General features: G+C 34.4%; 1 protein-coding gene across 3 annotated transcripts in view; it reads right to left on the bottom strand.

Annotated features, from left to right (window-relative positions):
• The window catches only part of LOC121374303, a 32,729-nt gene extending 8,056 nt beyond the window's left edge, over positions 1 to 24,673 (bottom strand). The window contains exons 1-4 of one of the 3 annotated variants that reach the window (XM_041501355.1): positions 24,535 to 24,673; positions 3,345 to 3,403; positions 1,481 to 1,774; positions 597 to 719 (exon numbers count right to left, since the gene is read on the bottom strand). In XM_041501355.1, coding sequence (XP_041357289.1) covers positions 597 to 719; positions 1,481 to 1,774; positions 3,345 to 3,398 — 471 coding nt within the window. In that variant the 5' untranslated portion in view covers positions 3,399 to 3,403; positions 24,535 to 24,673. Of the gene's footprint in view, positions 1 to 596; positions 720 to 1,480; positions 1,777 to 3,344; positions 3,404 to 21,530; positions 21,553 to 24,534 lie in introns of those variants that run through there. The other 2 variants (XM_041501354.1, XM_041501356.1) reach the window with 2 other exon arrangements.

The raw sequence follows: 24,673 nt of genomic DNA, 5'->3' as shown, positions 1-24,673 counted from the left end.
ACAGAGGATGGGTTTGAATTATTAGGACTGCACTTATTGTTGTGTTCGCCAGAATAAATGTTACAAATTTCATTCATTTTACCCATAATACCTATTAATTAAAAGCAGGTATGTAGATAGACAGACAGACAAACAGGCAAATTTTCCCCTTAATATCCAGTAAACTACTACTCTTCCCTGTTTAAGACATCTGAGTATGATTCTTAACGTTAAATGAATCCATGAAAGGAGTTTTGATCATAGATCTAACGTTAAATTAAAAACCGTTTTTGTAAAACATAAAAGAAGGTATGTAATAAATACAGAACTTTACATAGTATATATTACGTTGTTTTCACTTCCTTTTTATTGCACTCGTTTATTTTGCGAAAGAACATACCACTCGACCGCTATGCTTGCAATACTTGCAATAAATAGGAAGCTAAAACTATGTATGTGAAGTTATGTATTTTTATTATATGACCAGTAGATGAAATAACTCAAACTCCTAGCAAGCTATTATGTTGATAAAAAGTTTACATAGTATAGTGTCTTGTTTATTTCAAAACAATATTTAAATAAGTAATTGAAATACGTTCAAACAAAATATTACAAACCTTTTTCTTTATAAACAACTTCTTTGTGATCCCATCTTCACAAACATCAATCTTATCTTGCAATGGTTCATGGACAGTAAAATCAATATAATTGCCACTGGTTATCTTTAAGATGGAGGAGAACTGTACAGAGAAAAATAGTTAGCTGTTAATGCAAGTGTTGGGGGTAAAAAAAACAAAACAAGAAACATATTATTGTCACATTCCTGTTAAAATTTTAGTTTTTTCAGTATTTAATTTACACTTAAAGTCACAGACCTTAGTTTTTACACACTACGGCATATTTTTTCACTATTAAAGCCGTTTGTAATAATTTAAATTAGGACTACATACATTTTATTTAGAATATTAATTTTTGTACACCTGAAGTGGTTCTGGTCATCCAAGGTTTTGCAATAACCCAAAATGCATTTTTCATAATTCTAAAAACATGTTCGTCTAAGAAGTAATGGGTATAGAGACCAGCTCTAGTTATTTTTGACAGTATTTCCCTGTTTAAACATCACAAACTTTAGCATCTCTCCATTATAACCGTATCCAAATGCATGTTACATGTTTGTAGATTAACTAAACTTCGTGTCCATTTTCTCGGGCTAAAATGTGGGTCTGCACCTTTAATGCATTTGTGATATTGTTCATAATCGGGTAAAACATAAATTTTACAACAGGGATCGATCATAGAATGACTGTGCATGAGATGAGCACTTTACCACTGAGCTATGTCACCCCTCCAATTTAAATATAATTATAGTAGGTTTGTTAATATGCTTCTGTCAATGTATGGAAAGGTTTTTAAATAGGCTATGCCTATTGATGAAACCAATATCAATGCTTATAATGATAATAATTATTGTTTATATCCATTAACAAAACCTCACGCTCACCCTCTCAAGAATCACTCCAGATCCGTCATTACTATTCATCATTTTGTTTATAAACGTATTGATGTCCTCCTTTGAACCATAAACAAGTCTTCCATCATGGTCCTGCGCCTGGTCAACAACAGCTTCTCTTCTGGAGAGATTGCTGCTTTCTATGTGATGGGATGTTATAACCTCATCTGCAGCAGTCTCATCTACACTTAAGGTGTCATGATCGTTCTCATAACCGCTCTGGAATGCAGAGTCGATGTTCCTGGTGTCATCTTCAATGACATCAGGAAAGCCAAGCGGATCATGCTAAAAAAAAAAAAAAAAAGTTACATTTACTCCTGTATATAAGCATATTTTAAATTTGCTAATCCCTTGAATAAAATGGATATTAATTAGCATCAATTAATATGTAGTCGCAAAAGTTCACAGCCTCACTAGGTTGACTTGATTTAGTGTCCTCTATCCGTATTCTGTTTAAATGTGAGAATATGCCTAGAGTGAGCTTAGTGTTAACAGAAGGCCTATCAGCCTATAGAGCAGGGCCCCATTCCACAAAGCAATCTTAGCCCTAAGATCGCCTTAAGTCCATAGTTACCGTATGCACTAAGGTGATCTTAGTGCTAAGATTGCTTCATGGAACGGGGCCTTGCACTATTTAATATTTAATTTTATCAGGAGTTGATAATTTATTAATTTGTAATGACCATTTAATGATAAATTTTTATTTAAATTTAATACAAATTTGAAAATTACAAAATACATTGTATATCTCTAATAGTTTGTGAAGACTGTGCCAGAGAATCATAGTATCAACTTTCAGAACTGTTCGATCAAAAATCTAGGAGAAAGACTTTTAAATTTTCAATTAAATGTTTTTAAATTTAATTTAAAAATTCAAAAATTCAAAATATCTTTCTCTACCAGAGGATCATTGTATCAACTTTCAGAACAATTCAATCAAAATTGTCGGAGAAAATAAGTCTCCAAAAGAAAAGTTGACTTAGTAATAACAAACATTTAAATATTTATAATTACAAACTTTCCACATTTATACGATTTACTCTAATTTGATTGGACGATGTTGAAGAAAAACTGAAAGTTATCCTTTGATAAACCTCCAAAAATATGTCAGTACACCAGCTGGGGCATCATTATGTAAAACAGGTCATGGAAAGGATGCTAACAGCTGATTTATATGTATTTTTAACTAAATATGGTGTGTCCAGGTGCTTGAGCATACATTTTAGAAGAGGTGGGAGGATAAACTGTGGCTAGCGAAATTTATTAGGTTGAAAAAAAGAGAACAATTGCTTGATCAAGGTGAGGGTTTGACCGCCAAAACCCACCCTCTGCATACGCTTCTGTGTTTGTACTTATATAAGAACGGTTTGTCATTTTTTAATGAATTTATCGATGTACAAGTTACAAACTGCATACAATTGCGTAGCCTAGTGAAGGATTTTAATCTAAAAACCTCAGAAAATTATGTTATTATGTCGAATGGGACGTCATTACATAAGGCTTATCATGGGAATAATGTTAGAAACTGATTTATGAATTATGTCTAGTTTTAACTAAATAAATAAGTTAGCACAACTAACTTTGTAATTATAAGAATTGTTTGTCATTTTTTAAGTGAAATTAATGGATGTATAACGGTCACAAATTTAGCATTAATTTAGTATATGCAATTTTATACAATTTGGGACTGTTATACAGCAATAAATTCACAAAAAATTACAAACAATTCTTATATAATCTTTTAGTATATAATACCAATTTTGTACTGTATTATTTAATAAAATAGGTCAACAATTTATTAACATATAAAAAAGTCCCTCACCCCTCACCTCACAATTCATCTTTTGTAACATACCTTTTTTTCATAGTGCAGTTCAACTGGAACTTCCGGTATATCAAACCTCTTCATCTTATCTGCAAATGCAAATGCACAACATTCAGTGATACATCACTGATAAATGAAATAGATGTCTATACTTTCTATAATATATATAATATTAATTCTATGATATATATTGTGTGGTCTTCATATAACATTATATAGTATTTTTAATTGAAATTAGTTTTGTGCTTAAAATAGTAATGTTTTCACAGTTTTGCCAACAGACAATTTCTGCACCATCGTTGGTTTTCCACCCTCTTAGTACACATCAAATATAACATATCGCCCATAAAGAAGGAAGGATTGAAATGTTTTATTTAACGATGCACTCAACACATTTTATTTACGGTTATATGGCATCAGACATATGGTTAAGGACCACACATACTGAGAAAGGAAACCTGCTATCGCCACTTCATGGGTTACTCTTTTTGAATAGCAGCAAGGGATCTTTTATATGCACCATCCCACAGACAGGATAGCAATACCAGTCATGGTGCACTGGATGGAGTGCGAAACTAATATACCAGTTGTCGTGCACTGGCTGGAACGAGAAATAGCTCAATGGGCCCACCAAGGATCAATCCTAGACTGATCGTGCATGAAGCGAGCGCTTTACCACTGGGCTACGTCCCACCCCTATCATCCATAATTTCACTTCATATCCATATTTTATATATATGGTACAATTTTTCTAAATATAATATTCCTTCACTGTTAGATGCCCATATAGTAATCTTCAAACAAAACGTTTTCAATAGAAATTTTGCAATGCAACTTTGCAGTGTTCTGAACATAGAAGTATCATGCACTCAGTTTAGTGGTACTGTAGAGAGTTGCAAAGTGACAGCATTTGAATACTCAGGGCTTTAGATTGCGTCAAAGCTGAGGCGGTAAAAGAAAGAAATTTTTATTTAACAACGTACTTGACACATTTTATTTACGGATATATGGCGTCAGACATATGGTTACGGACCACACAGATTTTGAGAGGAAATCCGCTGTCACCACTACATGGGCTACTCTTTCCGATTAGTAGCAAGGGATCTTTTACTTGCGCTTCCCACAGGCAGGATAGCACAAACCATGGCCTTTGTTGAACCAGTTATGGATCACTTTTGACATATAGTCTTAAGAGAGGAAACACGCATCCGGTACATTTTTCAATCAGTAGCAAGGGATCTTTTATGTGCACCATCCCACAGACAGGATAGCACATACCACGTCCTTTGTTATGCCAGTCATGGTTTACTGGTTGGAACAAGAAATAGCCCTGGGCTACGTCACACACCCCACCCCCTGACATGAGAAATTTGCCCAATGTTTTGATCCTGTAATCCTAGGGCCTCAGGCAATTGCTTCCCTGACTGAGCCAAAATCCCACCCTGTAAAAACAATATAAATACAGGAAGTACTGTTAAACATTGTTGTCAACAGCTTTTGTAATGGCACTGCTTTTTGCTTCTGAAAATTGTGCGGACTGAAAACAAGACCTGCTATTACTGTACTGCTACTCTTTATAGTATGCACTTTCCTACAGAATGGATAGCACACAGCAGGGAATGATTTACCATACATTTGTACCAGTTGTTGACCACTGGTTGGAATGGGATAAAGATATAAAAGAAAAATGAGAATACTTATGGAAGGGCAAATGGTATTAAAATACTAAAATTGCTAGCCATATAGCTGTAAAAGGTTAATATCACACCATATCTACAAAATGAATTAGATACCAGTATTTGCTTGGGCTAGCTTAATCTTTCTGCAATTATATGCTTAAAATACACTTACATGCACAAGTATTAATTCTAGTCAGAAATTCAGTTGTCAAACTAAATTTAATGGGGTGTTTTTTTGGTTAATGACCAACACGCAATAGGGCTACAGTACTTACAACAATGGAGTCTTATCTGAAAAGGAGGAAGTGACGTAATGTAACATACCTGTTCATAAATTAAAACCCCCCAAAAAACACCTTTTTAATAAAAAAAATTAAATCAATCCATGTATTAAAATATATTATAAAGTTTTGTTTATAATAAAACACCACTTCAGTTATGTAGGTTTACGTCACTGTCAATGTACCTATCCATTCCTGAGGAAATTGTGACCTAGTTTTCTTTCTAAGAACTGACAGTTACACTATCTGGAGTCACTAAAGCATAGACATTACATCTGAATACCTGCAGACACAGTTCATTTCTTTCTATATATAGCAAATTTAGCTAAACTACTATGTCAGCAAAAATGCTGTTAAAATCTATAACACAATGGTATTAAAACATTTAATGGTGTCTTTCTCATGAAAAAAAGAGAAGCTATTGTCACATACCATTGTTTTGAATATATATACCTACATGTAGCTTTTATGATATATTTGTTGGAATGGGAAAACACTAATGGGTTGGTACACCAAGGGAAATAGATTCTACAACCCATGATACCCAGTGAGCCCTATAATAATTAATTATCTACATTCTACTCAGGGTGTTAGGTCTTTGATAATAATAATAATAATGATAATAATAATGATAATGATGATAATAATGATAATGATAATGATAATGATAATAAAAATTAAAAGAGGTACGTCAATACAAAACTATTCACCGCTTAGGCCTTTTCTATGAATCAAATTATACTACATTATTATTATAATAATACAATATAAACTACAATATATACAGTTGTACATGGCAGATAAGTTAAAGTTTGTTCTGTTTAAAGACACCACTAGAGCACGTTTATTTATTAATAATCAGTTATTGGATGTCAAACATTTGGTCATTTTTGTCTCGTAGTCTTAAGATGAAATCTGCTACATTTTGTTCCATTAGTAGCAAGCAGGGTTTCTGCCAGAGGGTAAATCTGCTACATTTTGTTCCATTAGTAGCAAGCAGGGTTTCTGCCAGAGGGTAAATCTGCTACATTTGTTCCATTAGTAGCAAGCAGGGTTTCTGCCAGAGGGTAAATCTGCTACATTTTGTTCCATTAGTAGCAAGCAGGGTTTCTGCCAGAGGCTAAAACGGGTATGGCGCCATACCCAAAATATTTTGCAGATTTTTTGTTTTTTTTCAGTTAATACTTTGACAAAATTAATTATTCTTACCATTACTATAGGATTTTCTGAACCCTAACCCTAAACTTAACCCATTTTCTTTCTGGGGGAGACCCTCCATATCCTCTGTTGACTGTCGTTACATTGACTTCCATAGCACCATACCCACAAATTTCTTTCTGGTAGAAACACTAGCAAGGGTTCTTTTATATGCACTTTCCCACAGACAGGAAAGCACATACCATGGCCTTTGATACATCAATCATGATACACTGGTTGGGAAGGGGGAAAACCCAGTCAGATAATGTATCCACTGAGGTGGTTCGATCCTACGATGCAAGAATCTCAGGCAAGTGCTCTACCTACTAAACTGGATCCTGCCCTTATTGTAACATTAAAGGCTGTTTTATGTAGGCCTGGGAAAGTTCATGTAAAAATCCCTTACTGTTTTAGAAAGGATTCTCTTCAGACTAAATGTTGAAATAACTGTATGCTAGACGTGTCATGAAATAAAAATTCCTCACAAGACAGCCTTATAATTAAATTTGAAGCATACTTATACTAATAATAACAGTAAAAGTTCATATTTTATAATACTTATAGTAATAATAACAGTAAAAGTTCATATTTTATTTTGAATTATTTTTTGGTTCTTAAACAATAATGCTCAATAAGACCAAGTATCAATATAAAGTGACGTCAATAGATATGATGTTCCTTAACAACACAATTTTTACATTCATTGAGAAATGAACAAACTCACATGGCTGGACCAATGGAATAACATTATAATGTAATGAATGCAATGGAAATGTAATTATTATGACAAAATTTGAACAACATTACTGAATTTTGTAATTATGTTGGATTGGTTTGATAATAAACACTAGACAGAAAATCAATAGTTAATGAACAAAATGGCAGGGACTATCTGCATTTTACTTGATAAATAAAATGAGACAATTGTTTTAAAAATGTTACACAACACTTAACCCATTCCCCCTCATTCCCCAAAAGTCTTTTGTAATGCATCCTATGATACACCCACCCACACACATACACACACCCAGGGTGTTATGTAATTGTTGAATGACCCCCAGGTTGAAACTGCAGTAAAATATAATTGTTATAAAACTAACTTATGTTACATTTTATGACTATCGTGATAACAAAAATGAGATAAAAATTTATTTTATGTTTTCTATTGTATTAGACCCATTAGTGGTGTTCCAATGATCGATTACAATCAAAATTTGATTGGATTGGCTTTTACATGATGATCGATTATAAAAATCCATAATCAATTGTGTGGGAAAATGTTAACTGTAATTGTTCCTTCAGTTTAGATGATGAAACTGATGGAAATATACAGTGGTTTGGGTTTGTTTTCATGTGTACATAACAAAAACGTATATTAAATGGTTAATAAAGGTAGAATTAGCCATACAATATATATCTTGAAATATAAGGGTATATGCATTGATACTTGTAAAACTGATATCATCTACATAGTACATGTATCTATTTAAAAACAGTTTTAACTCAGTCATGATTATTTTATAGATGCTGTCTAGGTAGGGCAGATATACATAAAAATGACAGAGCCTATTGATCATTAGTAATTGTGAAAATCTATACAATTTCAAAGCAAAAACTATTAGGCTATCATAATGCAACTTTGATCATGCAACTTTAGGGTGCTCATTACTCGCGTTAGACAATGTGGTGAACTCTATCGACTCAATAACACAGACACACATCTGCAAGCTTGGGCTTAACTTCATGCCGCTAAAAATGCTTACGTGCAAAACAATTTTTATACAAACAAAAAGAGCACTTGAACATTTTGAGGGCACTTGAAAAATTGGGAGGGTGCATCCCCCTGGTTCCCCCTGGATCCACCTCTGCAGATCCAGAGGGGGCAAGTGCTTCTTTTTTCGTTTTTTTTTCTGTTTTAATTTTTATTGGGTTCCCCTTTTCATGAACTGGTCCAAATGCCCTTTTCCTCTTAATCCCTCCCAAAAATATTTCCTGGCTCTGGTCATGGTGTGTGAATGTGTGTGTAAAGAATTCCTGATGTTATACCATCGTATAACAAGCTGCAAAATTATTTATTTTAAAAATGTGCTACAATATTTACCAGTAACTAAAATGAATCCTTAATATTACAAAATTAATTTTTGAAATAGCATATCATCCCACTGATACAAAAATTAATTATCCAGATTCTCAAAATACACTGATCAGGCATTTCTTAAAACACAAGTCTACCGTACATTGTATCCAGTGTTCATTATTATTATTATTATTATTAATATTATTATTATCATTATATTTTTTTAAATATGAAGAGGAAAAGTATTAAAATTGTTAAACATATATGTGAATAATATTTAAACTGTATAAAAATCGCTTGTCCCTTCTTTCTTTTTTTTACACAGACCAAGTCTTACACAGGCTTGGATCTAAGGGTGGGTGCTGGAGTTACGCACCCACTCTTCAAATATCATGTGCCCCGAAAATCCAGCACTTGTTTAACGTATGAATAATATAATAAATGTATTGCTTTTTCATGGGGCAGATACAATATCTGGGTTGGCTGGGTGTTTTTGTGAAATATTTTCTTATATGTAATGCATGCTAATATACTTTGGAAGTAGGTCCTCCGTGAGTCCAAAATACTGCATTCAAGTACTCGAGGGTCAAACTTGACCCGGACCCGAGTTACCTGACATTTACAATACATGATGATGAGACTAAGGAATAAAGTAAAAATAGCATTATGCATTTTAATTCAGGTGCTGAACTTGGATGCCAAATCATGCCATTGTATTGCATTTAAAAACCGGATTATACGTTCAGTGTTGTGACGGATGGACGGATTGACAGTTTAAAATGAGAAACTAGCGCATAATCATATAATTATTGAGTAACTTACATCGCTGATTATTTACTGCTGAAATTATTGTCCTACATTGTTCGTTGTATTATAGTTGATCATTATGTTCTACCTACTACGGGTACTCGAGTCCTGTAAACAGACTCAAGTCTTCCTAGACTCGGCCCATGCCCTAGTACTCGAGTAATCATGGAGATCCTATTTGGAAGATACCCCTTTTTAAAAAGTTGCACTTCTCCCAAATGTCAATATTATATCTAAAGGTTCCAAATGATCTCTAAAAAACAATCCGATGATACTGACATAAAACCTGATGTGTGTGTGTCAAAATCTTCCACCATCATCTGAACAAAAAGTTATGTTTTGTGTTTAACAATACCAACAGAGCACACTGATTACTTAATCATTGGCTATTGCATGTCAAACATTTGGTAATTCTGAAGAAACCCACTACATTTTTCCTAATGCAGCAAGGAATCTTTTATATACACTTTCCCACAGACAGGAAAGCACATGCCACTGCCTTTGACCAGTTGTGGTTATAAATCTGAACAAACCCAACGGGCAGTGCAAGATTTGTAACCTGGTGTTAGCTTAAAGTTATTGAAACCTGTGGATGTAAAGTGCAAATAAACTATGGTACAACTCGTGGGTAACGTAGGTTTTCTTAACCCACTGATAACCCTGATACGAAAAGTTAAAAGTTTTGTTTTGTTTAACGACACCACTAGAGCACATTGATTTATTAATCATCGGCTATTGCAGTACTGGAAGGAAAGAAGGAAATGTTTTATTTAACGACACACTCAACACATTTTATTTTATGGTTATATGGCGTTAGACATAGGGTTAAGGACCACACAGATATTGAGAGGAAACCTACTGTCGCCACTTCATGGACTACTCTTTTCGATTAGCAGCAATGGATCTTTTATATGCACCATCCCACAGACAGGATAGTACATACCATGGCCTTTGTTATACCAGTCGTGGTTCACTGGCTGGAACAAGAAATAGCCCAATGGGTCCACTGACGGGGATCGATCCTAGACCAACCACGCATCAATCGAACGCTTTACCACTGGGCTACGTCCCACCCCCTGCAGTACTGGATGTCAAATAGTTGGCACTTTTGACATATAGTCTTAAGAGAGGAAACACGCATCCGGTACATTTTTCAATTAGTAGCAAGGGATCTTTCATGTGCACCATCCCACAGACAGGATAGCACATACCATGTCCTTTGTTATGCCAGTCGTGGTTTACTGGTTGGAACAAGAAAAAGCCCTGGGCTACGTCACACACCCCACCCCCTGACATGAGAAATTTGCCCAATGTTTTGATCCTGTAATCCTAGGACCTAGGACTGAGCCAAAATCCTGCCCCATAAAAACAGTATTAATACAGGAAGTACTGTTAAACATTGTTTTCAACAGCTTTTGTAATGGCACTGCTTTTTGCTTCTGAAAATTGTGAGGACTGAAAACAAGACCTGCTATTACTGTACTGCTACTCTTTATAGTATGCACTTTCCTACAGAATGGATAGCACACAGCAGGGAATGATTTACCATACATTTGTACCAGTTGTTGAGCACTGGTTGGAATGGGATAAAGACATAAAAGAAAAATGAGAATACTTATGGAAGGGCAAATGGTATTAAAATACTAAAATTGCTAGACATATAGCTGTAAAAGGTTAATATCACACCATACCTACAAAATGAATTAGATACCAGTATTTGCTTGGGCTAGCTTAATCTTTCTGCAATTATATGCTTAAAATACACTTAAATGCACAAGTATCAATTCTAGTCAGAAATTCAGTTGTCAAACTAAATTTAATGGGGTGTTTTTTTGGTTAATGGCCAACACGCAATAGAGCTACAGTACTTACAACAATGGAGTCTTATTTGCAAAGGAGGAAGTGACGTAATATAACATACCTGTTCATAAATTTAAAACCCCAAAAAACCCACCTTTTTAATGAAAAAAATTAAATCAATCCATGTATTAAAATATATTATAAATTTTTGTTTATAATAAAACTCCATTTAAGTTACGCAGGTTTACGTCACGGTCAGTGCACCTATCCATTCCTGAGGAAATTGTGACCTAGTTTTCTTTCTAAGAACTGACAATTACACTATCTGGAGTCGCTAAAGGACAGACATTACATAGGAATACCTGCAAACACAGTTCATTTCTTTCTATATATAGCAAATTTAGCTAAACTACTATGTCAGAAAAAATGCTGTTAAAATCTATAACACAATGGTATTAAAAAATTTAACAGTGTCTTTCTCATGAAAAAAAAAGCTATTGTCACATACCATTGTTTTGAATATATATACCTACATGTAGCTTTTATGATATATTTGTTGGAATGGGAAAACACTAATGGGTTGGTACACCAAGGGAAATAGATTCTACAACCCATGATACCCAGTGAGCCCTATAATAATTAATTATCTACATTCTACTCAGAGTGTTAGGTCTTTGATAATAATAATAATGATAATAATAATGATGATAATGATAATGATGATGATAATAATAATAATGATAATAATAATTTTAATAATAATAGTCATCATCATCATCATCATCATCATCATGATAATAATAATGATAATGATAATAATAATAATAATAATAATAATTAAAATTAAAAGAGGCAAGTCAATACAAAACTATTCACCGCTTAGGCCTTTTTTATGAATCAAATTATACTACATTATTATTATAATAATACAATATAAACTACAATATATACAGTTGTACATGGCAGATAAGTTAAAGTTTGTTTTGTTTAAAGACACCACTAGAGCACATTGATTTATTAATAATCAGCTATTGGATGTCAAACATTTGGTCATTTTTGTCTCGTAGTCCATTAGTAGCAAGCAGGGTTTCTGCCAGAGGGTAAAACGGGTATGGCACCATACCCAAAATATTTTGCAGATTTTTTTTTTTTTCAGTTAATACTTTGACAAAATTAATTATTCTTACCATTACTATACGATTTTCTGAACCCTAACCCTAAACTTAACCCATTTTCTTTCTGGGGGAGACCCTCCATATCCTCTGTTGACTGTCATTACATTGACTTCCATAGCACCATACCCACAAATTTCTTTCTGGTAGAAACACTAGCAAGGGTTCTTTTATATGCACTTTCCAACAGACAGGAAAGAACATACCATGGCCTTTGATACATCAATCATGATACACTGGTTGGGAAGGGGGAAAACCCAGTCAGATAATGTATCCACTGAGGTGGTTCGATCCTACGATGCAAGATCTCAGGCAAGCGCTCTACCTACTAAACTGGATCCCGCCCTTATTGTAACATTAAAGGCTCTTTTATGTACGCCTGGGAAAATTCATGTAAAAATCCCTTACTGTTTTAGAAAGGATTCTCTTCAGATTAAATGTTGAAATAACTGTATGCTATAGACATGTCATAAAATAAAAATTCCCCACAAGAAAGCTTTCTTAATGCCAATCACAATACTATGCTTTATATATCCATACCTAGATGAAATAACAGACAATCCTTATAATTAAATTTGAAGAATACTTATACTAATAATAACAGTAAAAGTTCATATTTTATTTTGAATTATTTTTTGTTTCTTAAACAATAATGCTCAATAAAAAGAAAGAAAGAAGTGTTTTATTTAACGACGCACTCAACACATTTTATTTACGGTTATATGGCATCAAACATATGGTTAAGGACCACATAGATAATGAGAGAGGAAACCCGCTGTCGCCACTTCATGGGCTATTCTTTTCGATTGGCAGCAAGGGATCTTTTATATGCATCATCCCACAGACAGGGTAGTACATACCACAGCCTTTGATACACCAGTCGTGGTGCACTGGCTGGAACGAGAAATAGCCTAATGGGCCCACCGACGGGGATCGATCCCAGAACGACCGCGCATCGAGCGAGCACTGTACCACTAGGCTACGTCCCGCCCCCATAATGCTCAATAAGACCAAGTATCAATATAAAGTAACGTCAATAGATATGATGTGATATGATGTTCCTTGACGACACAGTTTTTACGTTCACTGAGAAATGAACAAACTCCCATTACTATGGCTGGACCAATGGGATAACATTATATTGTAATGAATGCAACGGAAATGTAATTATTATGACATAATTTGAACAATATTACTGGATTTTATAGTTATGTTGGATTGGTTTGATAATAAACACTAGAGACAAAATCATTAGTTAATGAACAAAATGGAAGTGACTATCTGCATTTTACTTGATAAATAAAATGAGATAATTGTTTTAAAAATATTACACAACACTTAACCCATTCCCCCTCATTCCCCAAAAGTCTTTTGTAATGCATCCTATGATACACCCACACCCACACACACACACACACGCACACGCACACACACACGCGCACCCAGGGTGTTATGTAATTGTTGAATGACCCCAGGTGGAAACAGCAGTAAAATATAATTTTTATAAAACTAACTTATGTTACATTTTATGACTATCATGATAACAAAAATGAGATAAAAAAAAAGAAAAGTTTTTTTTGTTTTGTTAGACCTATTAATGGTGTTCCAATGATCGATTACAACAGAAAATTGATTGGATTGGCTTTTACACGATGATCGATTATAAAAATCCATAATCGATCGTGTGGGAAAATGTTAACTGTAATTGTTCCTTCAGTTTAGATGATGAAACTGATGGAAATATACAGTGGTTTGGGTTTGTTTTCATGTGTACATAACAAAAACGTATATTAAATGGTTAATAAAGGTAGAATTAGCCATTTGCAGGGTGCACACGAAATTATATGTGCATCTGACGTCAAAAGCCATACAATATATATCTTGAAATATAAGGGTATACTGTATGCATTGATACTTATGAAACTGATATCATCTACATACATCTATTTAAAAACAGTTTTAACTCAGTCATGATTATTTTATAGCTGCTGTCTAGGTAGGGCAGATATACATAAAAATTACAGAGCCTATTGTTCATTAGTAATTGTGAAAATCTATACAATTTCAAAGCAAAATCTATTAGGCTATCATTATGCAACTTTGATCATGCAACTTTAGGGCGCTTATTACTCGCGTTAGACAATGTGATGAACTCTATTGACTCAATAACACAGACACACATCTGAAAGCTTGGGCTTAACTTAACTTCATGCAGTTAAAAATGCTTACGTGCAAAACAATTTTTATACAAACAAAACAGGCACTTGAACATTTTGAGGGCACTTGAAAAATTGGGAGGGTGCATCCCCCTGGTTCCCCCTGGATCCACCTCTGCAGATCCAGAGGGGACAAGTGCTTCTTTTTTCTGTTTTTTCTTTTTTAATTTTTATTGGGTTGCCCTTTTCATGAACTGGTCCAAATGCCCTTTTCCCCTTAGTCCTTCGCAAACATATTTCCTGGCTCTGGTCATGGTGTGTGAATGTGTGTGTAAAGAATTCCTGATGTTATACCATCGTATAACAAGCTGCAAAATTATTTATTTTAAAAACGTGCTACAATATTTACCAGTAACTAATATGAATCCTTAATATTACAAAATTAATTTTTGAAATTGCATATCATTGACTGATACAAAAATTGATTATCCAGATTCTCAAAATATACTGATCAGGCATTTCTTAAAACACAAGTCTACCGTACATTGTATCCAGTATTCATCATTATTATTATTATTATTATTATTATTATATTTTTTTTAATATGAAGAGGAAAAGTATTAAAATTGTTAAACATATATGTGAATAATATTTAAACTGTATAAAAATCGCTTGTCCCCCCTTTTTTTTTTACACAGACCAAGTCTTACACAGGCTTGGATCTAAGGGTGGATGCTGGGGGTACACACCCATTCTTCAAATATCATGTGCCCCGAAAAAGCCAGCACTTGTTTAATGTATGAATAATATAATAAATGTATTGCTTTTTCATGGGGCAGATACAATATCTGGGTTGGCTGGGTATTTCTGGGAAATATTTTCTTATATGTAATGCATGCTAATATACTTTGGAAGTAGGTCCTCCGTGAGTCCAAAATACTGGATTCAAGTACTCGAGGGTCAAACTCGACCCGGACCCGAGTTACCTGACATTTACAATACATGATGATGAGACTAAGGAATAAAGTAAAAATAGCATTATGAATTTTAATTCAGGCGCTGAACTTCAATTCAGGATGCCAAATCATGCCATTGTATTGCATTTAAAAACCGGATTATACGTTCAGTGTTGTGACGGATGGACAGTTTAAAATGAGAAACTAGCGCATAATCATATAATTATTGAGTAACTTATATCGCTGATTATTTACTGCTGAAATTATTAATTGTCCTACATTGTTCGTTGTATTATAGTTGATCATTATGTTCTACCTACTACGGGTACTCCAGCCCTGTAAACGGACTCAAGTCTTGCTAGACTCGGCCCATGCCGAGTACTCGAGTAATCATGGAGACCCTATTTGGAAGATATCCCTTTTTAAAAAGTTGCACTTCTCCCCACTGTCAATATTATATCTAAATGTTCCAAATGATCTCTAAAAAACAATCCGATGATACTGACATAAAACCTGATGTGTGTGTCAAAATCTTCCACTGTCATCTGAACAAAAAGTTATGTTTTGTGTTTAACGACACCAACAGAGCACACTGATTACTTAATCATTGGCTATTGCATGTCAAACATTTGGTAATTCTGAAGAAACCCACTACATTTTTCCTAATGCAGCAAGGGATCTTTTATATACACTTTCCCACAGACAGGAAAGCACATGCCACTGCCTTTGACCATTGTGGTTATAAATCTGAACAAACCCAACGGGCAGTGCAAGATTTGTAACCTGGTGTTAGCTTAAAGTTATTGAAACCTGTGGATGTAAAGTGCAAATAAACTATGGGTCAACTCGTGGGTAACGTAGGTTTTCTTAACCCACTGATAACCCTGATACGAAAAGTTAAAAGTTTTGTTTTGTTTAACGACACCACTAGAGCACATTGATTTATTAATCATCGGCTATTGCAGTACTGGAAGGAAAGAAGGAAATGTTTTATTTAACGACACACTCAACACATTTTATTTTATGGTTATATGGCGTTAGACATAGGGTTAAGGACCACACAGATATTGAGAGGAAACCTACTGTCGCCACTTCATGGGCTACTCTTTTCAATTAGCAGCAATGGATCTTTTATATGCACCATCCCACAGACAGGATAGTACATACCATGGCTTTTGTTATACCAGTCGTGGTGCACTGGCTGGAACAAGAAATAGCCCAATGGGTCCACTGACAGGATCGATCCTAGACCAACCACGCATCAATCGAACGCTTTACCACTGGGCTACGTCCCACCCCCTGCAGTACTGGATGTCAAATATTTTGACATATAGTCTTAAGAGAGGAAACACGCATCCGGTACATTTTTCAATTGGTAGCAAGGGATCTTTCATGTTCACCATCCCACAGACAGGATAGCACATACCATGTCCTTTGTTATGCCAGTCTTGGTTTACTGGTTGTAACAAGAAAAAGCCCTGGGCTACGTCACACCCCCCACCCCGACATGAGAAATTTGCCCAATGTTTTGATCCTGTAATCCTAGGACCTCAGGCAATTGCTTCCCTGGCTGAGCTAAAATCCCACCCTGTAAAAACAATATAAATACAGAAAATACTGTTAAACATTGTTGTCAACAGCTTTTGTAATGGCACTGCTTTTTGCTTCTGAAAATTGTGAGGACTGAAAACAAGACCTGCTATTACTGTACTGCTACTCTTTATAGTATGCACTTTCCTACAGAACGGATAGCACACAGCAGGGAATGATTTACCATACATTTGTACCAGTTGTTAAGCACTGGTCGGAATGGGATAAAGACATAAAAGAAAAATGAAAATACTTATGGAAGGGCAAATGGTATTAAAATACTAAAATTGCTAGCCATATAGCTGTAAAAGGTTAATATCACACCATATCTACAAAATGAACTAGATACCAGTATTTGCTTGGGCTAGCTTAATCTTTCTGCAATTATATGCTTAAAATACACTTAAATGCACAAGTATTAATTCTAGTCAAAAATTCAGTTGTCAAACTAAATTTAATGGTGTTTTTCTGGTTAATGACCAACATGCAATAGAGCTACATTACTTACAACAATGGAGTCTTATCTGCAAAGGAGGAAGTGACGTAATATAACATACCTGTTCATAAATTTAAAAAACCAAAAAAACCCCACCTTTTTAATTAAAAAATTAAATCAATCCATGTATTAAAATATATTATAAATTCTTGTTTATAATAAAACTCCATTTAAGTTACGCAGGTTTACGTCACGATCAGTGCACCTATCCATTCCTGAGGAAATTGTGACCTAGTTTTCTTTCTAAGAACTAACAATTACACTATCTGGAGTCGCTAAAGGACAGGCATTACATATGAATACCTGCAGACACAGTTCATTTCTTTCTATATATAGCAAATTTAGCTAAACTACTATGTCAACAAAAATGCTGTTAAAATCTATAACACAATGGTATTAAAACATTTAACAGTGTCTTTCTCATGAAAAAAAAAGCTATTGTCACACACCATGGTTTTGAATATATATACCTATATGTAGCTTTTATGATATATTTGTTGGAATGGGAAAACACTAATGAGTTGGTACACCAAGAGAAATAGATTCTACAACCCATGATATCCAGTGAGCCCTATAATAATTAATTATTTACATTCTACTCAGGGTGTTAGGTAATCCACTCTTTGATAATAATAATAATAATAATGATAATAATAATATATAATAATAATAATAATAATAATAATAATAATAATAATAATGATCATAATAATAATAATAATGATATATAATAATAATAATAATATTATTATTATTATTATAATTTAAAGAAGGTAACTCAATACAAAACTATTATCCGCTTATGCCAAATCTATAAATCAAATTATACTAGATTATAATACAATATAAACTACAATATATAAAGATGTACATGGCAGATAGTGGGTGTTTTTTTGGTTTTTTTATTTTATTATTGGTACATGAAAAAGTTAAAAGTTTGTTCTGTTTAAAGACACCACTAGAGCACATTGATTTATTAATCATCAGCTATTGAATGTCAAATATTTGGTAATTTTTGACTTGTAGTCTTAAGAGAAAACCTGCTATAACGCCATACCCATTTCTTTCTAGCAGAAACACTGGCAGGGGTTCTTTTATATGCACTTTCCCAGACAGGAAAGCACATACCATGGCCTTTGATACATCAATCATGATGCACTGGTTGGGATGAGAAAAACCTCGTCAGATAATGGGTCCACTGAGATGGTTCGATCCTACGATGCAAGAATCTCAGGCAAGCGCTCTACCTACTAAACTGGATCCTGCTGTTATTGTAACATTAAAGGCTGTTTTATGTAGGCCTGGGAAAGTTCATGTAAAAATCCCTTACTGTTTTAGAAAGGATTCTCTTCAGATTAAATGTTGAAATAACTGTATGCTATAGACGTGTCATAAAATAAAAATTCCCCACAAGACAGCCTTCTTAATGCCAATCACAATACTATGCTTTATATATCCACACCCAGGTGAAATAACAGACAATCCTTATAATTAAATTTGAAGCATACTTATACTAATAATAATAGTAAAAGTTCATATTTTATAATACTTATACTAATAATAACAGTAAAAGTTCATATTTTATTTTGAATTATTTTTTGGTTCTTAAACAATAATGCTCAATAAGACCAAGTATCAATATAAAGTGACGTCAATAGATATGATGTTCCTTGACGACACAATTTTTACGTTCATTGAGAAATGAACAAACTCCCATTACTATGGCTGGACCAATGGGACAACATTATATTATAATGAATGCAAGGGAAATGTAATTATTATGACATAATTTGAACAATATTACTGGATTTTATAGTTATGTTGGATTGGTTTGATAATAAACACTAGACAGAAAATCATTAGTTAATGAACAAAATGGAAGTGACTATCTGAATTGTACTTGATAAATAAAATGAGACAATTGTTTTAAAAATGTTACACAACACTTAACCCATTCCCCCTCATTCCCCAAAAGCCTTTTGTAATGCATCCTATGATAACCCACACACACACAAACTCACCCACATCCAGGGTGTTATGTAATTGTTAAATGACCCCTAGGTTGAAACAGCAGTAAAACATAATTTTTATTAAACTAAGTTATGTTACATTTTATGACTATCGTGATAACAAAAATCAGAATTTTTTTTTTTTAAGTTTTCTATTGTATTAGACCCATTAGTGGTGTTCCAATGATGGATTATAATCGAAAATTGATCGGATTGGCTTTTACACAATGATCGATTATAAAAATCCATAATCGATAGTGTGGGAAAATGTTAGCTGTAACTGTTCCTCCAGTTTAGATGATGAAACTGATGGAAATATACAGTGGTTTGGGTTTGTTTTCATGTGTACATAACAAAAACGTATATTAAATGGTTAATAAAGGTAGAATTAGCCATTTGCAGGGTGCACACAACAACAGGTACAGGGTCCTTATAATTCAAAGCCTTCTTATGGTCATGGAATTCTAACTGATTGTGTAATCGAAAGTTGAATGTTTGGTGCCAACCGATTATAACTGATGATAGATGATGAAATCCCAACCGATTCCCATCACAAAGACATAGAACCTGTTGCAGTAAAAATTCCTGTCTTTGACAGGGTTTTTTTTTTTAATAGTGTAATGTTGTCTGTCCATTTGTAATGTATATTGCATTACTATCAATAGCGACATTTGCAACTATTACCATTTCGAAACTATTACCGGAAGTTGGACAATAACAGGTGCCCAGCGAGCATCTTGGGAATGGCATGGCCAGGCAGACTATAAGTTATTATGTCTACCAGCGAGCATCTTGGGAATGGCATGGCCAGGCAGACAGACTATAAGTTATTATGTCTACCAGCGAGCATCTTGGGAATGGCATGGCCAGGCAGACTATAAGTTATTATGTCTACCAGCGAGCATCTTGGGTATGGCATGGCCAGGCAGACAGACTATAAGTTATTATGTCTACCAGCGAGCCTCTTGGGAATGGCATGGCCAGGCAGACTATAAGTTATTATGTCTACCAGCGAGCATCTTGGGAATGGTATGGCCAGGCAGACTATAAGTTATTATGTCTACCAGCGAGCATCTTGGGAATGGCATGGCCAGGCAGACTATAAGTTATTATATCTACCAGCGAGCATCTTGGGAATGGCATGGCCAGGCAGACAGACTATAAGTTATTATGTCTACCAGCGAGCATCTTGAGAATGGCATGGTCAGGCAGACAGACTATAAGTTATTATATCTACCAGCGAGCATCTTGGGAATGGCATGACCAGGCAGACTATAAGTTATTATGTCTACCAGCGAGCATCTTGGGAATGGCATGGCCAGGCAGACAGACTATAAGTTATTATGTCTACCAGCGAGCATCTTGGGAATGGCATGGCCAGGCAGACAGACTATAAGTTATTATGTCTACCAGCGAGCATCTTGGGAATGGCATGGCCAGGCAGACTATAAGTTATTATATCTACCAGCGAGCATCTTGGGAATGGCATGGCCAGGCAGACAGACTATAAGTTATTATGTCTACCAGCAAGCATCTTGAGAATGGCATGGTCAGGCAGACAGACTATAAGTTATTATATCTACCAGCGAGCATCTTGGGAATGGCATGACCAGGCAGACTATAAGTTATTATATCTACCAGCGAGCATCTTGGGAATGGCATGGCCAGGCAGACTATAAGTTATTATGTCTACCAGCAAGCATCTTGGGAATGGCATGGCCAGGCAGACAGACTGTAAGTTATTATGTGTACCAGCGAGCATCTTGGGGATGGCATGGCCAGGCAGACTATAAGTTATTATGTCTACCAGCGAGCATCTTGGGAATGGCATGGCCAGGCAAACTATAAGCTATTATATCTACCAATTTCAAATAAAGCTACTGGGTACTTTGATTTTATTTTAAAGTTTGTTGAGCCCGAACATTACACCATTCATCTGTTAAGTTTCCTTTTCCAGGAAATATCTTCCTTATCAATTCAATAAGAATTTTCAAACCTTGCATACAACTTGGTCTGGCAGTGTGTAGGTACCATATACAACTTGGTCTGGCAGTGTGTAGGTACCATATACAACTTGGTCTGGCAGTGTGTAGGTTCAATACTTAGGTCTTTGTGATCAACTCTTTATGGATTACTGAAAGGAAATCCATGTCCATGCAGGCCACATCAAACCCTGCATACAAACACAAAATGGGATGGCAATGTGTTGCATACTGTTACTAGGTCACCATGACCTACTTTTCACGGTTCTAGTTCATTCAATAATTCCAGTTTGGTTTAACATAAAATGAAAAGGAAAACTGTTTTGGAAATAACAAAAATGTTCCATTTTTATGTGAAAAGTTCAAAAACTTTGGTTAGAATATAAATAAAAATGTAATAAACAATCCACAGTGAAACATGTCACCTGCTCATGAATTTGAAATTACAATTTCCTGATTGAAAAAACAAATCAGACACATTATTTCAAAACATAATATCTCCAACTGGAAGAAATACATCAAAAAAGAATAATCAAATATATAGAGTTTAATAGGATATAAGCTAATCTAGAAAATATTATTTAAAATTCCATAAGCAGATATTCTTCAATATGTGTGAGCATTGCTGTTCTACTAATATTTTTACCAATGTTTTTACAAACTGCACATAAAATTTTTTGTTGTTGTTATATTATGTCAAGCCAAAGTGGAAATATATTTGATTTCCTCAATGGACTTATTAATTAAGTCCAACCAGTGCCCTACCACTGGTATACCAAAGGCCATGGTATGTGCTGTGCTGTTTGTGAGAAAACACATATAAAGGAATCCTTGCTGACCATGGACTTTCAGAATTATCCAATGTTTGACATCCAACAGTCCATGATTAACAAATCAATATTCTCTAGAGGTATCAGTAAACAAAACAGAAACCCTGTGAACTTTCTTTAATGTTAAAAAAACTGACTCCAAATATTTGATTAAAAAAGTATCTGTGTAATTAAGTATGAGCTTATACACAGGCCTAAAAATTTAACAGAGGGAAATATTCCAAAAGTGGCCTGGTGTTCAGGCCCAAACATTCAAATTAGCAACTCAAACTGGAGTTTGCCTTCAATAAGTTTGTATATGTAAAAACAAATCCTGTTTAAACTAGTATATTAGAAGTACCAGAAACACAAGGTGTACAAACATTCTAAGCAAGGAAATGTAATAAATGTCCAATTTTATTCATTAAAAGCCTTGTTAGCAGGGGGGATGTTTAAATGTCTGTAAAGTCAGGAATGCCCACTGAAAAGTCATGACTGTCATTTTTTAATGAAGTATAATGATGAAGAAAGCACTTTAAAATATATATTTCGGTGTGGTATAATATGTTCAATAAAATTAAACTGATGGAAAGTATGAAATTTTATTTCTATCTGACACAAAAATATAATTTCCACCAAAACTAAAGTGCCTATAGATGCCAAAGGGTTAATCAGAGAAGTAAGTTTGTTACTTTAATCTAGATTTCAAACATGTTTCTTGTTTAAATGAAAAAACATTAGTTAATCAGTTTCCTCATATATTTTTGATAGAATGTTGCAATGGTTCATGCAGTTAAGTTGGAATCTTTGATTTCTATCAATGTCTAACACAAAAACTATCTAAACTTCACTAAGTCAAAATGGCTTAATTAAGGGATTTGTCATGTATGGTATTAATGCAGATCCTCATGCCTTCTACAAAACCATATTACTATATTTTCCTAATATGAATGACTTAAAAGGAATACAAGGGCAAAAATTCTAATTCCATCCGACACCAAAACTAGTATTTTGAAATATGCCCACAGGCAGATCCAGGAGGGGAGGAAGATGACCTGCTCCGCCTAAAAATATTATTATAGTGTCTTTTTATTCCCTTCTTTTAATTAAGGTCGATGACAGTCACTTTTCGGACCCTTGTTTCGTCTTCGTACACAATAAATATAGCATATCCAACGGTAATTGTTTTATATGATATATCTGACAAAAGGTACTGGTACTTTTTATTTCTTTCATCTTTTAAAACTTAAACGTATATTTTGTGCAGAATTATGAAGAAGAAAAAAAAATACAGACCTGCAAACAGCATTGTCCGAGTGTTATAGAATTTTGACAGGGGTCAAGGTTAGTAAATAAGTTTTTATTTTAATGTTGGCAAAGCATTGTAATAATATAGCTAATTTTGAATTTGAATGATGTCAGAAGTCCAATGATGAAACTTTGCTTTTCCTTACAATAACCATAAACCAAGTACATGAAGTTTTCGTTTTTAGAACACTGGAAAATTTTCAATGCAAAATTGCTATTGAATTATTATTTTTTTTAAACACCACTAATGCACCTGAATGTGTTTGAAGAAAATCTTGTGATTAAAAAATTGTATGAAATATGGATTTCAAGTAAAATTACGGTGAGATATATTATATTTATTGTGTACGAAGCCAAAACAGGGTTGGGAAAAGTCAATCTTAATTATTTTTTTCCATTAGGATGCCCTTTTGACAGACTGGGACGGAATGTAGCCCAGTGGTAAACTACATAGTTGTCTGATGCATTGTCAAGTCTAGGTGGGCCCATTGGGCTATTTCTCGTTCCAGTAAGTGCTTCGCAACTGGTGCAACAAAGGCTATGGTATGTACTATCTTGTCTGTGGGATGCTGCATGCATATAAAAATTAATTGTGTGGTGGCAGCGGGTTTCCTCTCTCATTATATGTATGGTATTTTTCCATATATCCAATATCATTCAACTGTAATTAAAAATGTGCTGAGTGTATCTTCAAATGAAACATTCCTTCATATTTGACCAGTTGGTCCATGTGCCCTTTTCTCATTACCCGCCCCCCCCCCCCCCCCCCAACACACCAAAAACTAACAAATCCTGGATCCACCCCTGGCCCTGTACTAAACTTAAGCCTGAATTAACTGAATGCTGGAACCTTGCAAGCCTTGCCATTGAATATGATATGTATCAAAAATCTTAAACTTACACCATCTGAACTCAGCACACGACTAGACTACTGTCACGCTGAAACAAACACTGCTAAAAAGTTGAGTCTTGAATAGTTCACCAAGATAAACCTCGCGTGCGAGGTTTATCTTGGTGAACTAAGTCTTGAACTTCAGAAA

The sequence above is a fragment of the Gigantopelta aegis genome, chromosome 6 (genome assembly GCF_016097555.1).
Source record: "Gigantopelta aegis isolate Gae_Host chromosome 6, Gae_host_genome, whole genome shotgun sequence".
Lineage (NCBI taxonomy): Eukaryota > Metazoa > Mollusca > Gastropoda > Neomphalida > Peltospiridae > Gigantopelta > Gigantopelta aegis.
The sequence above is the reverse complement of the archived record's forward strand: the minus strand, read 5'-3'. Positions and strand labels throughout refer to the sequence as shown.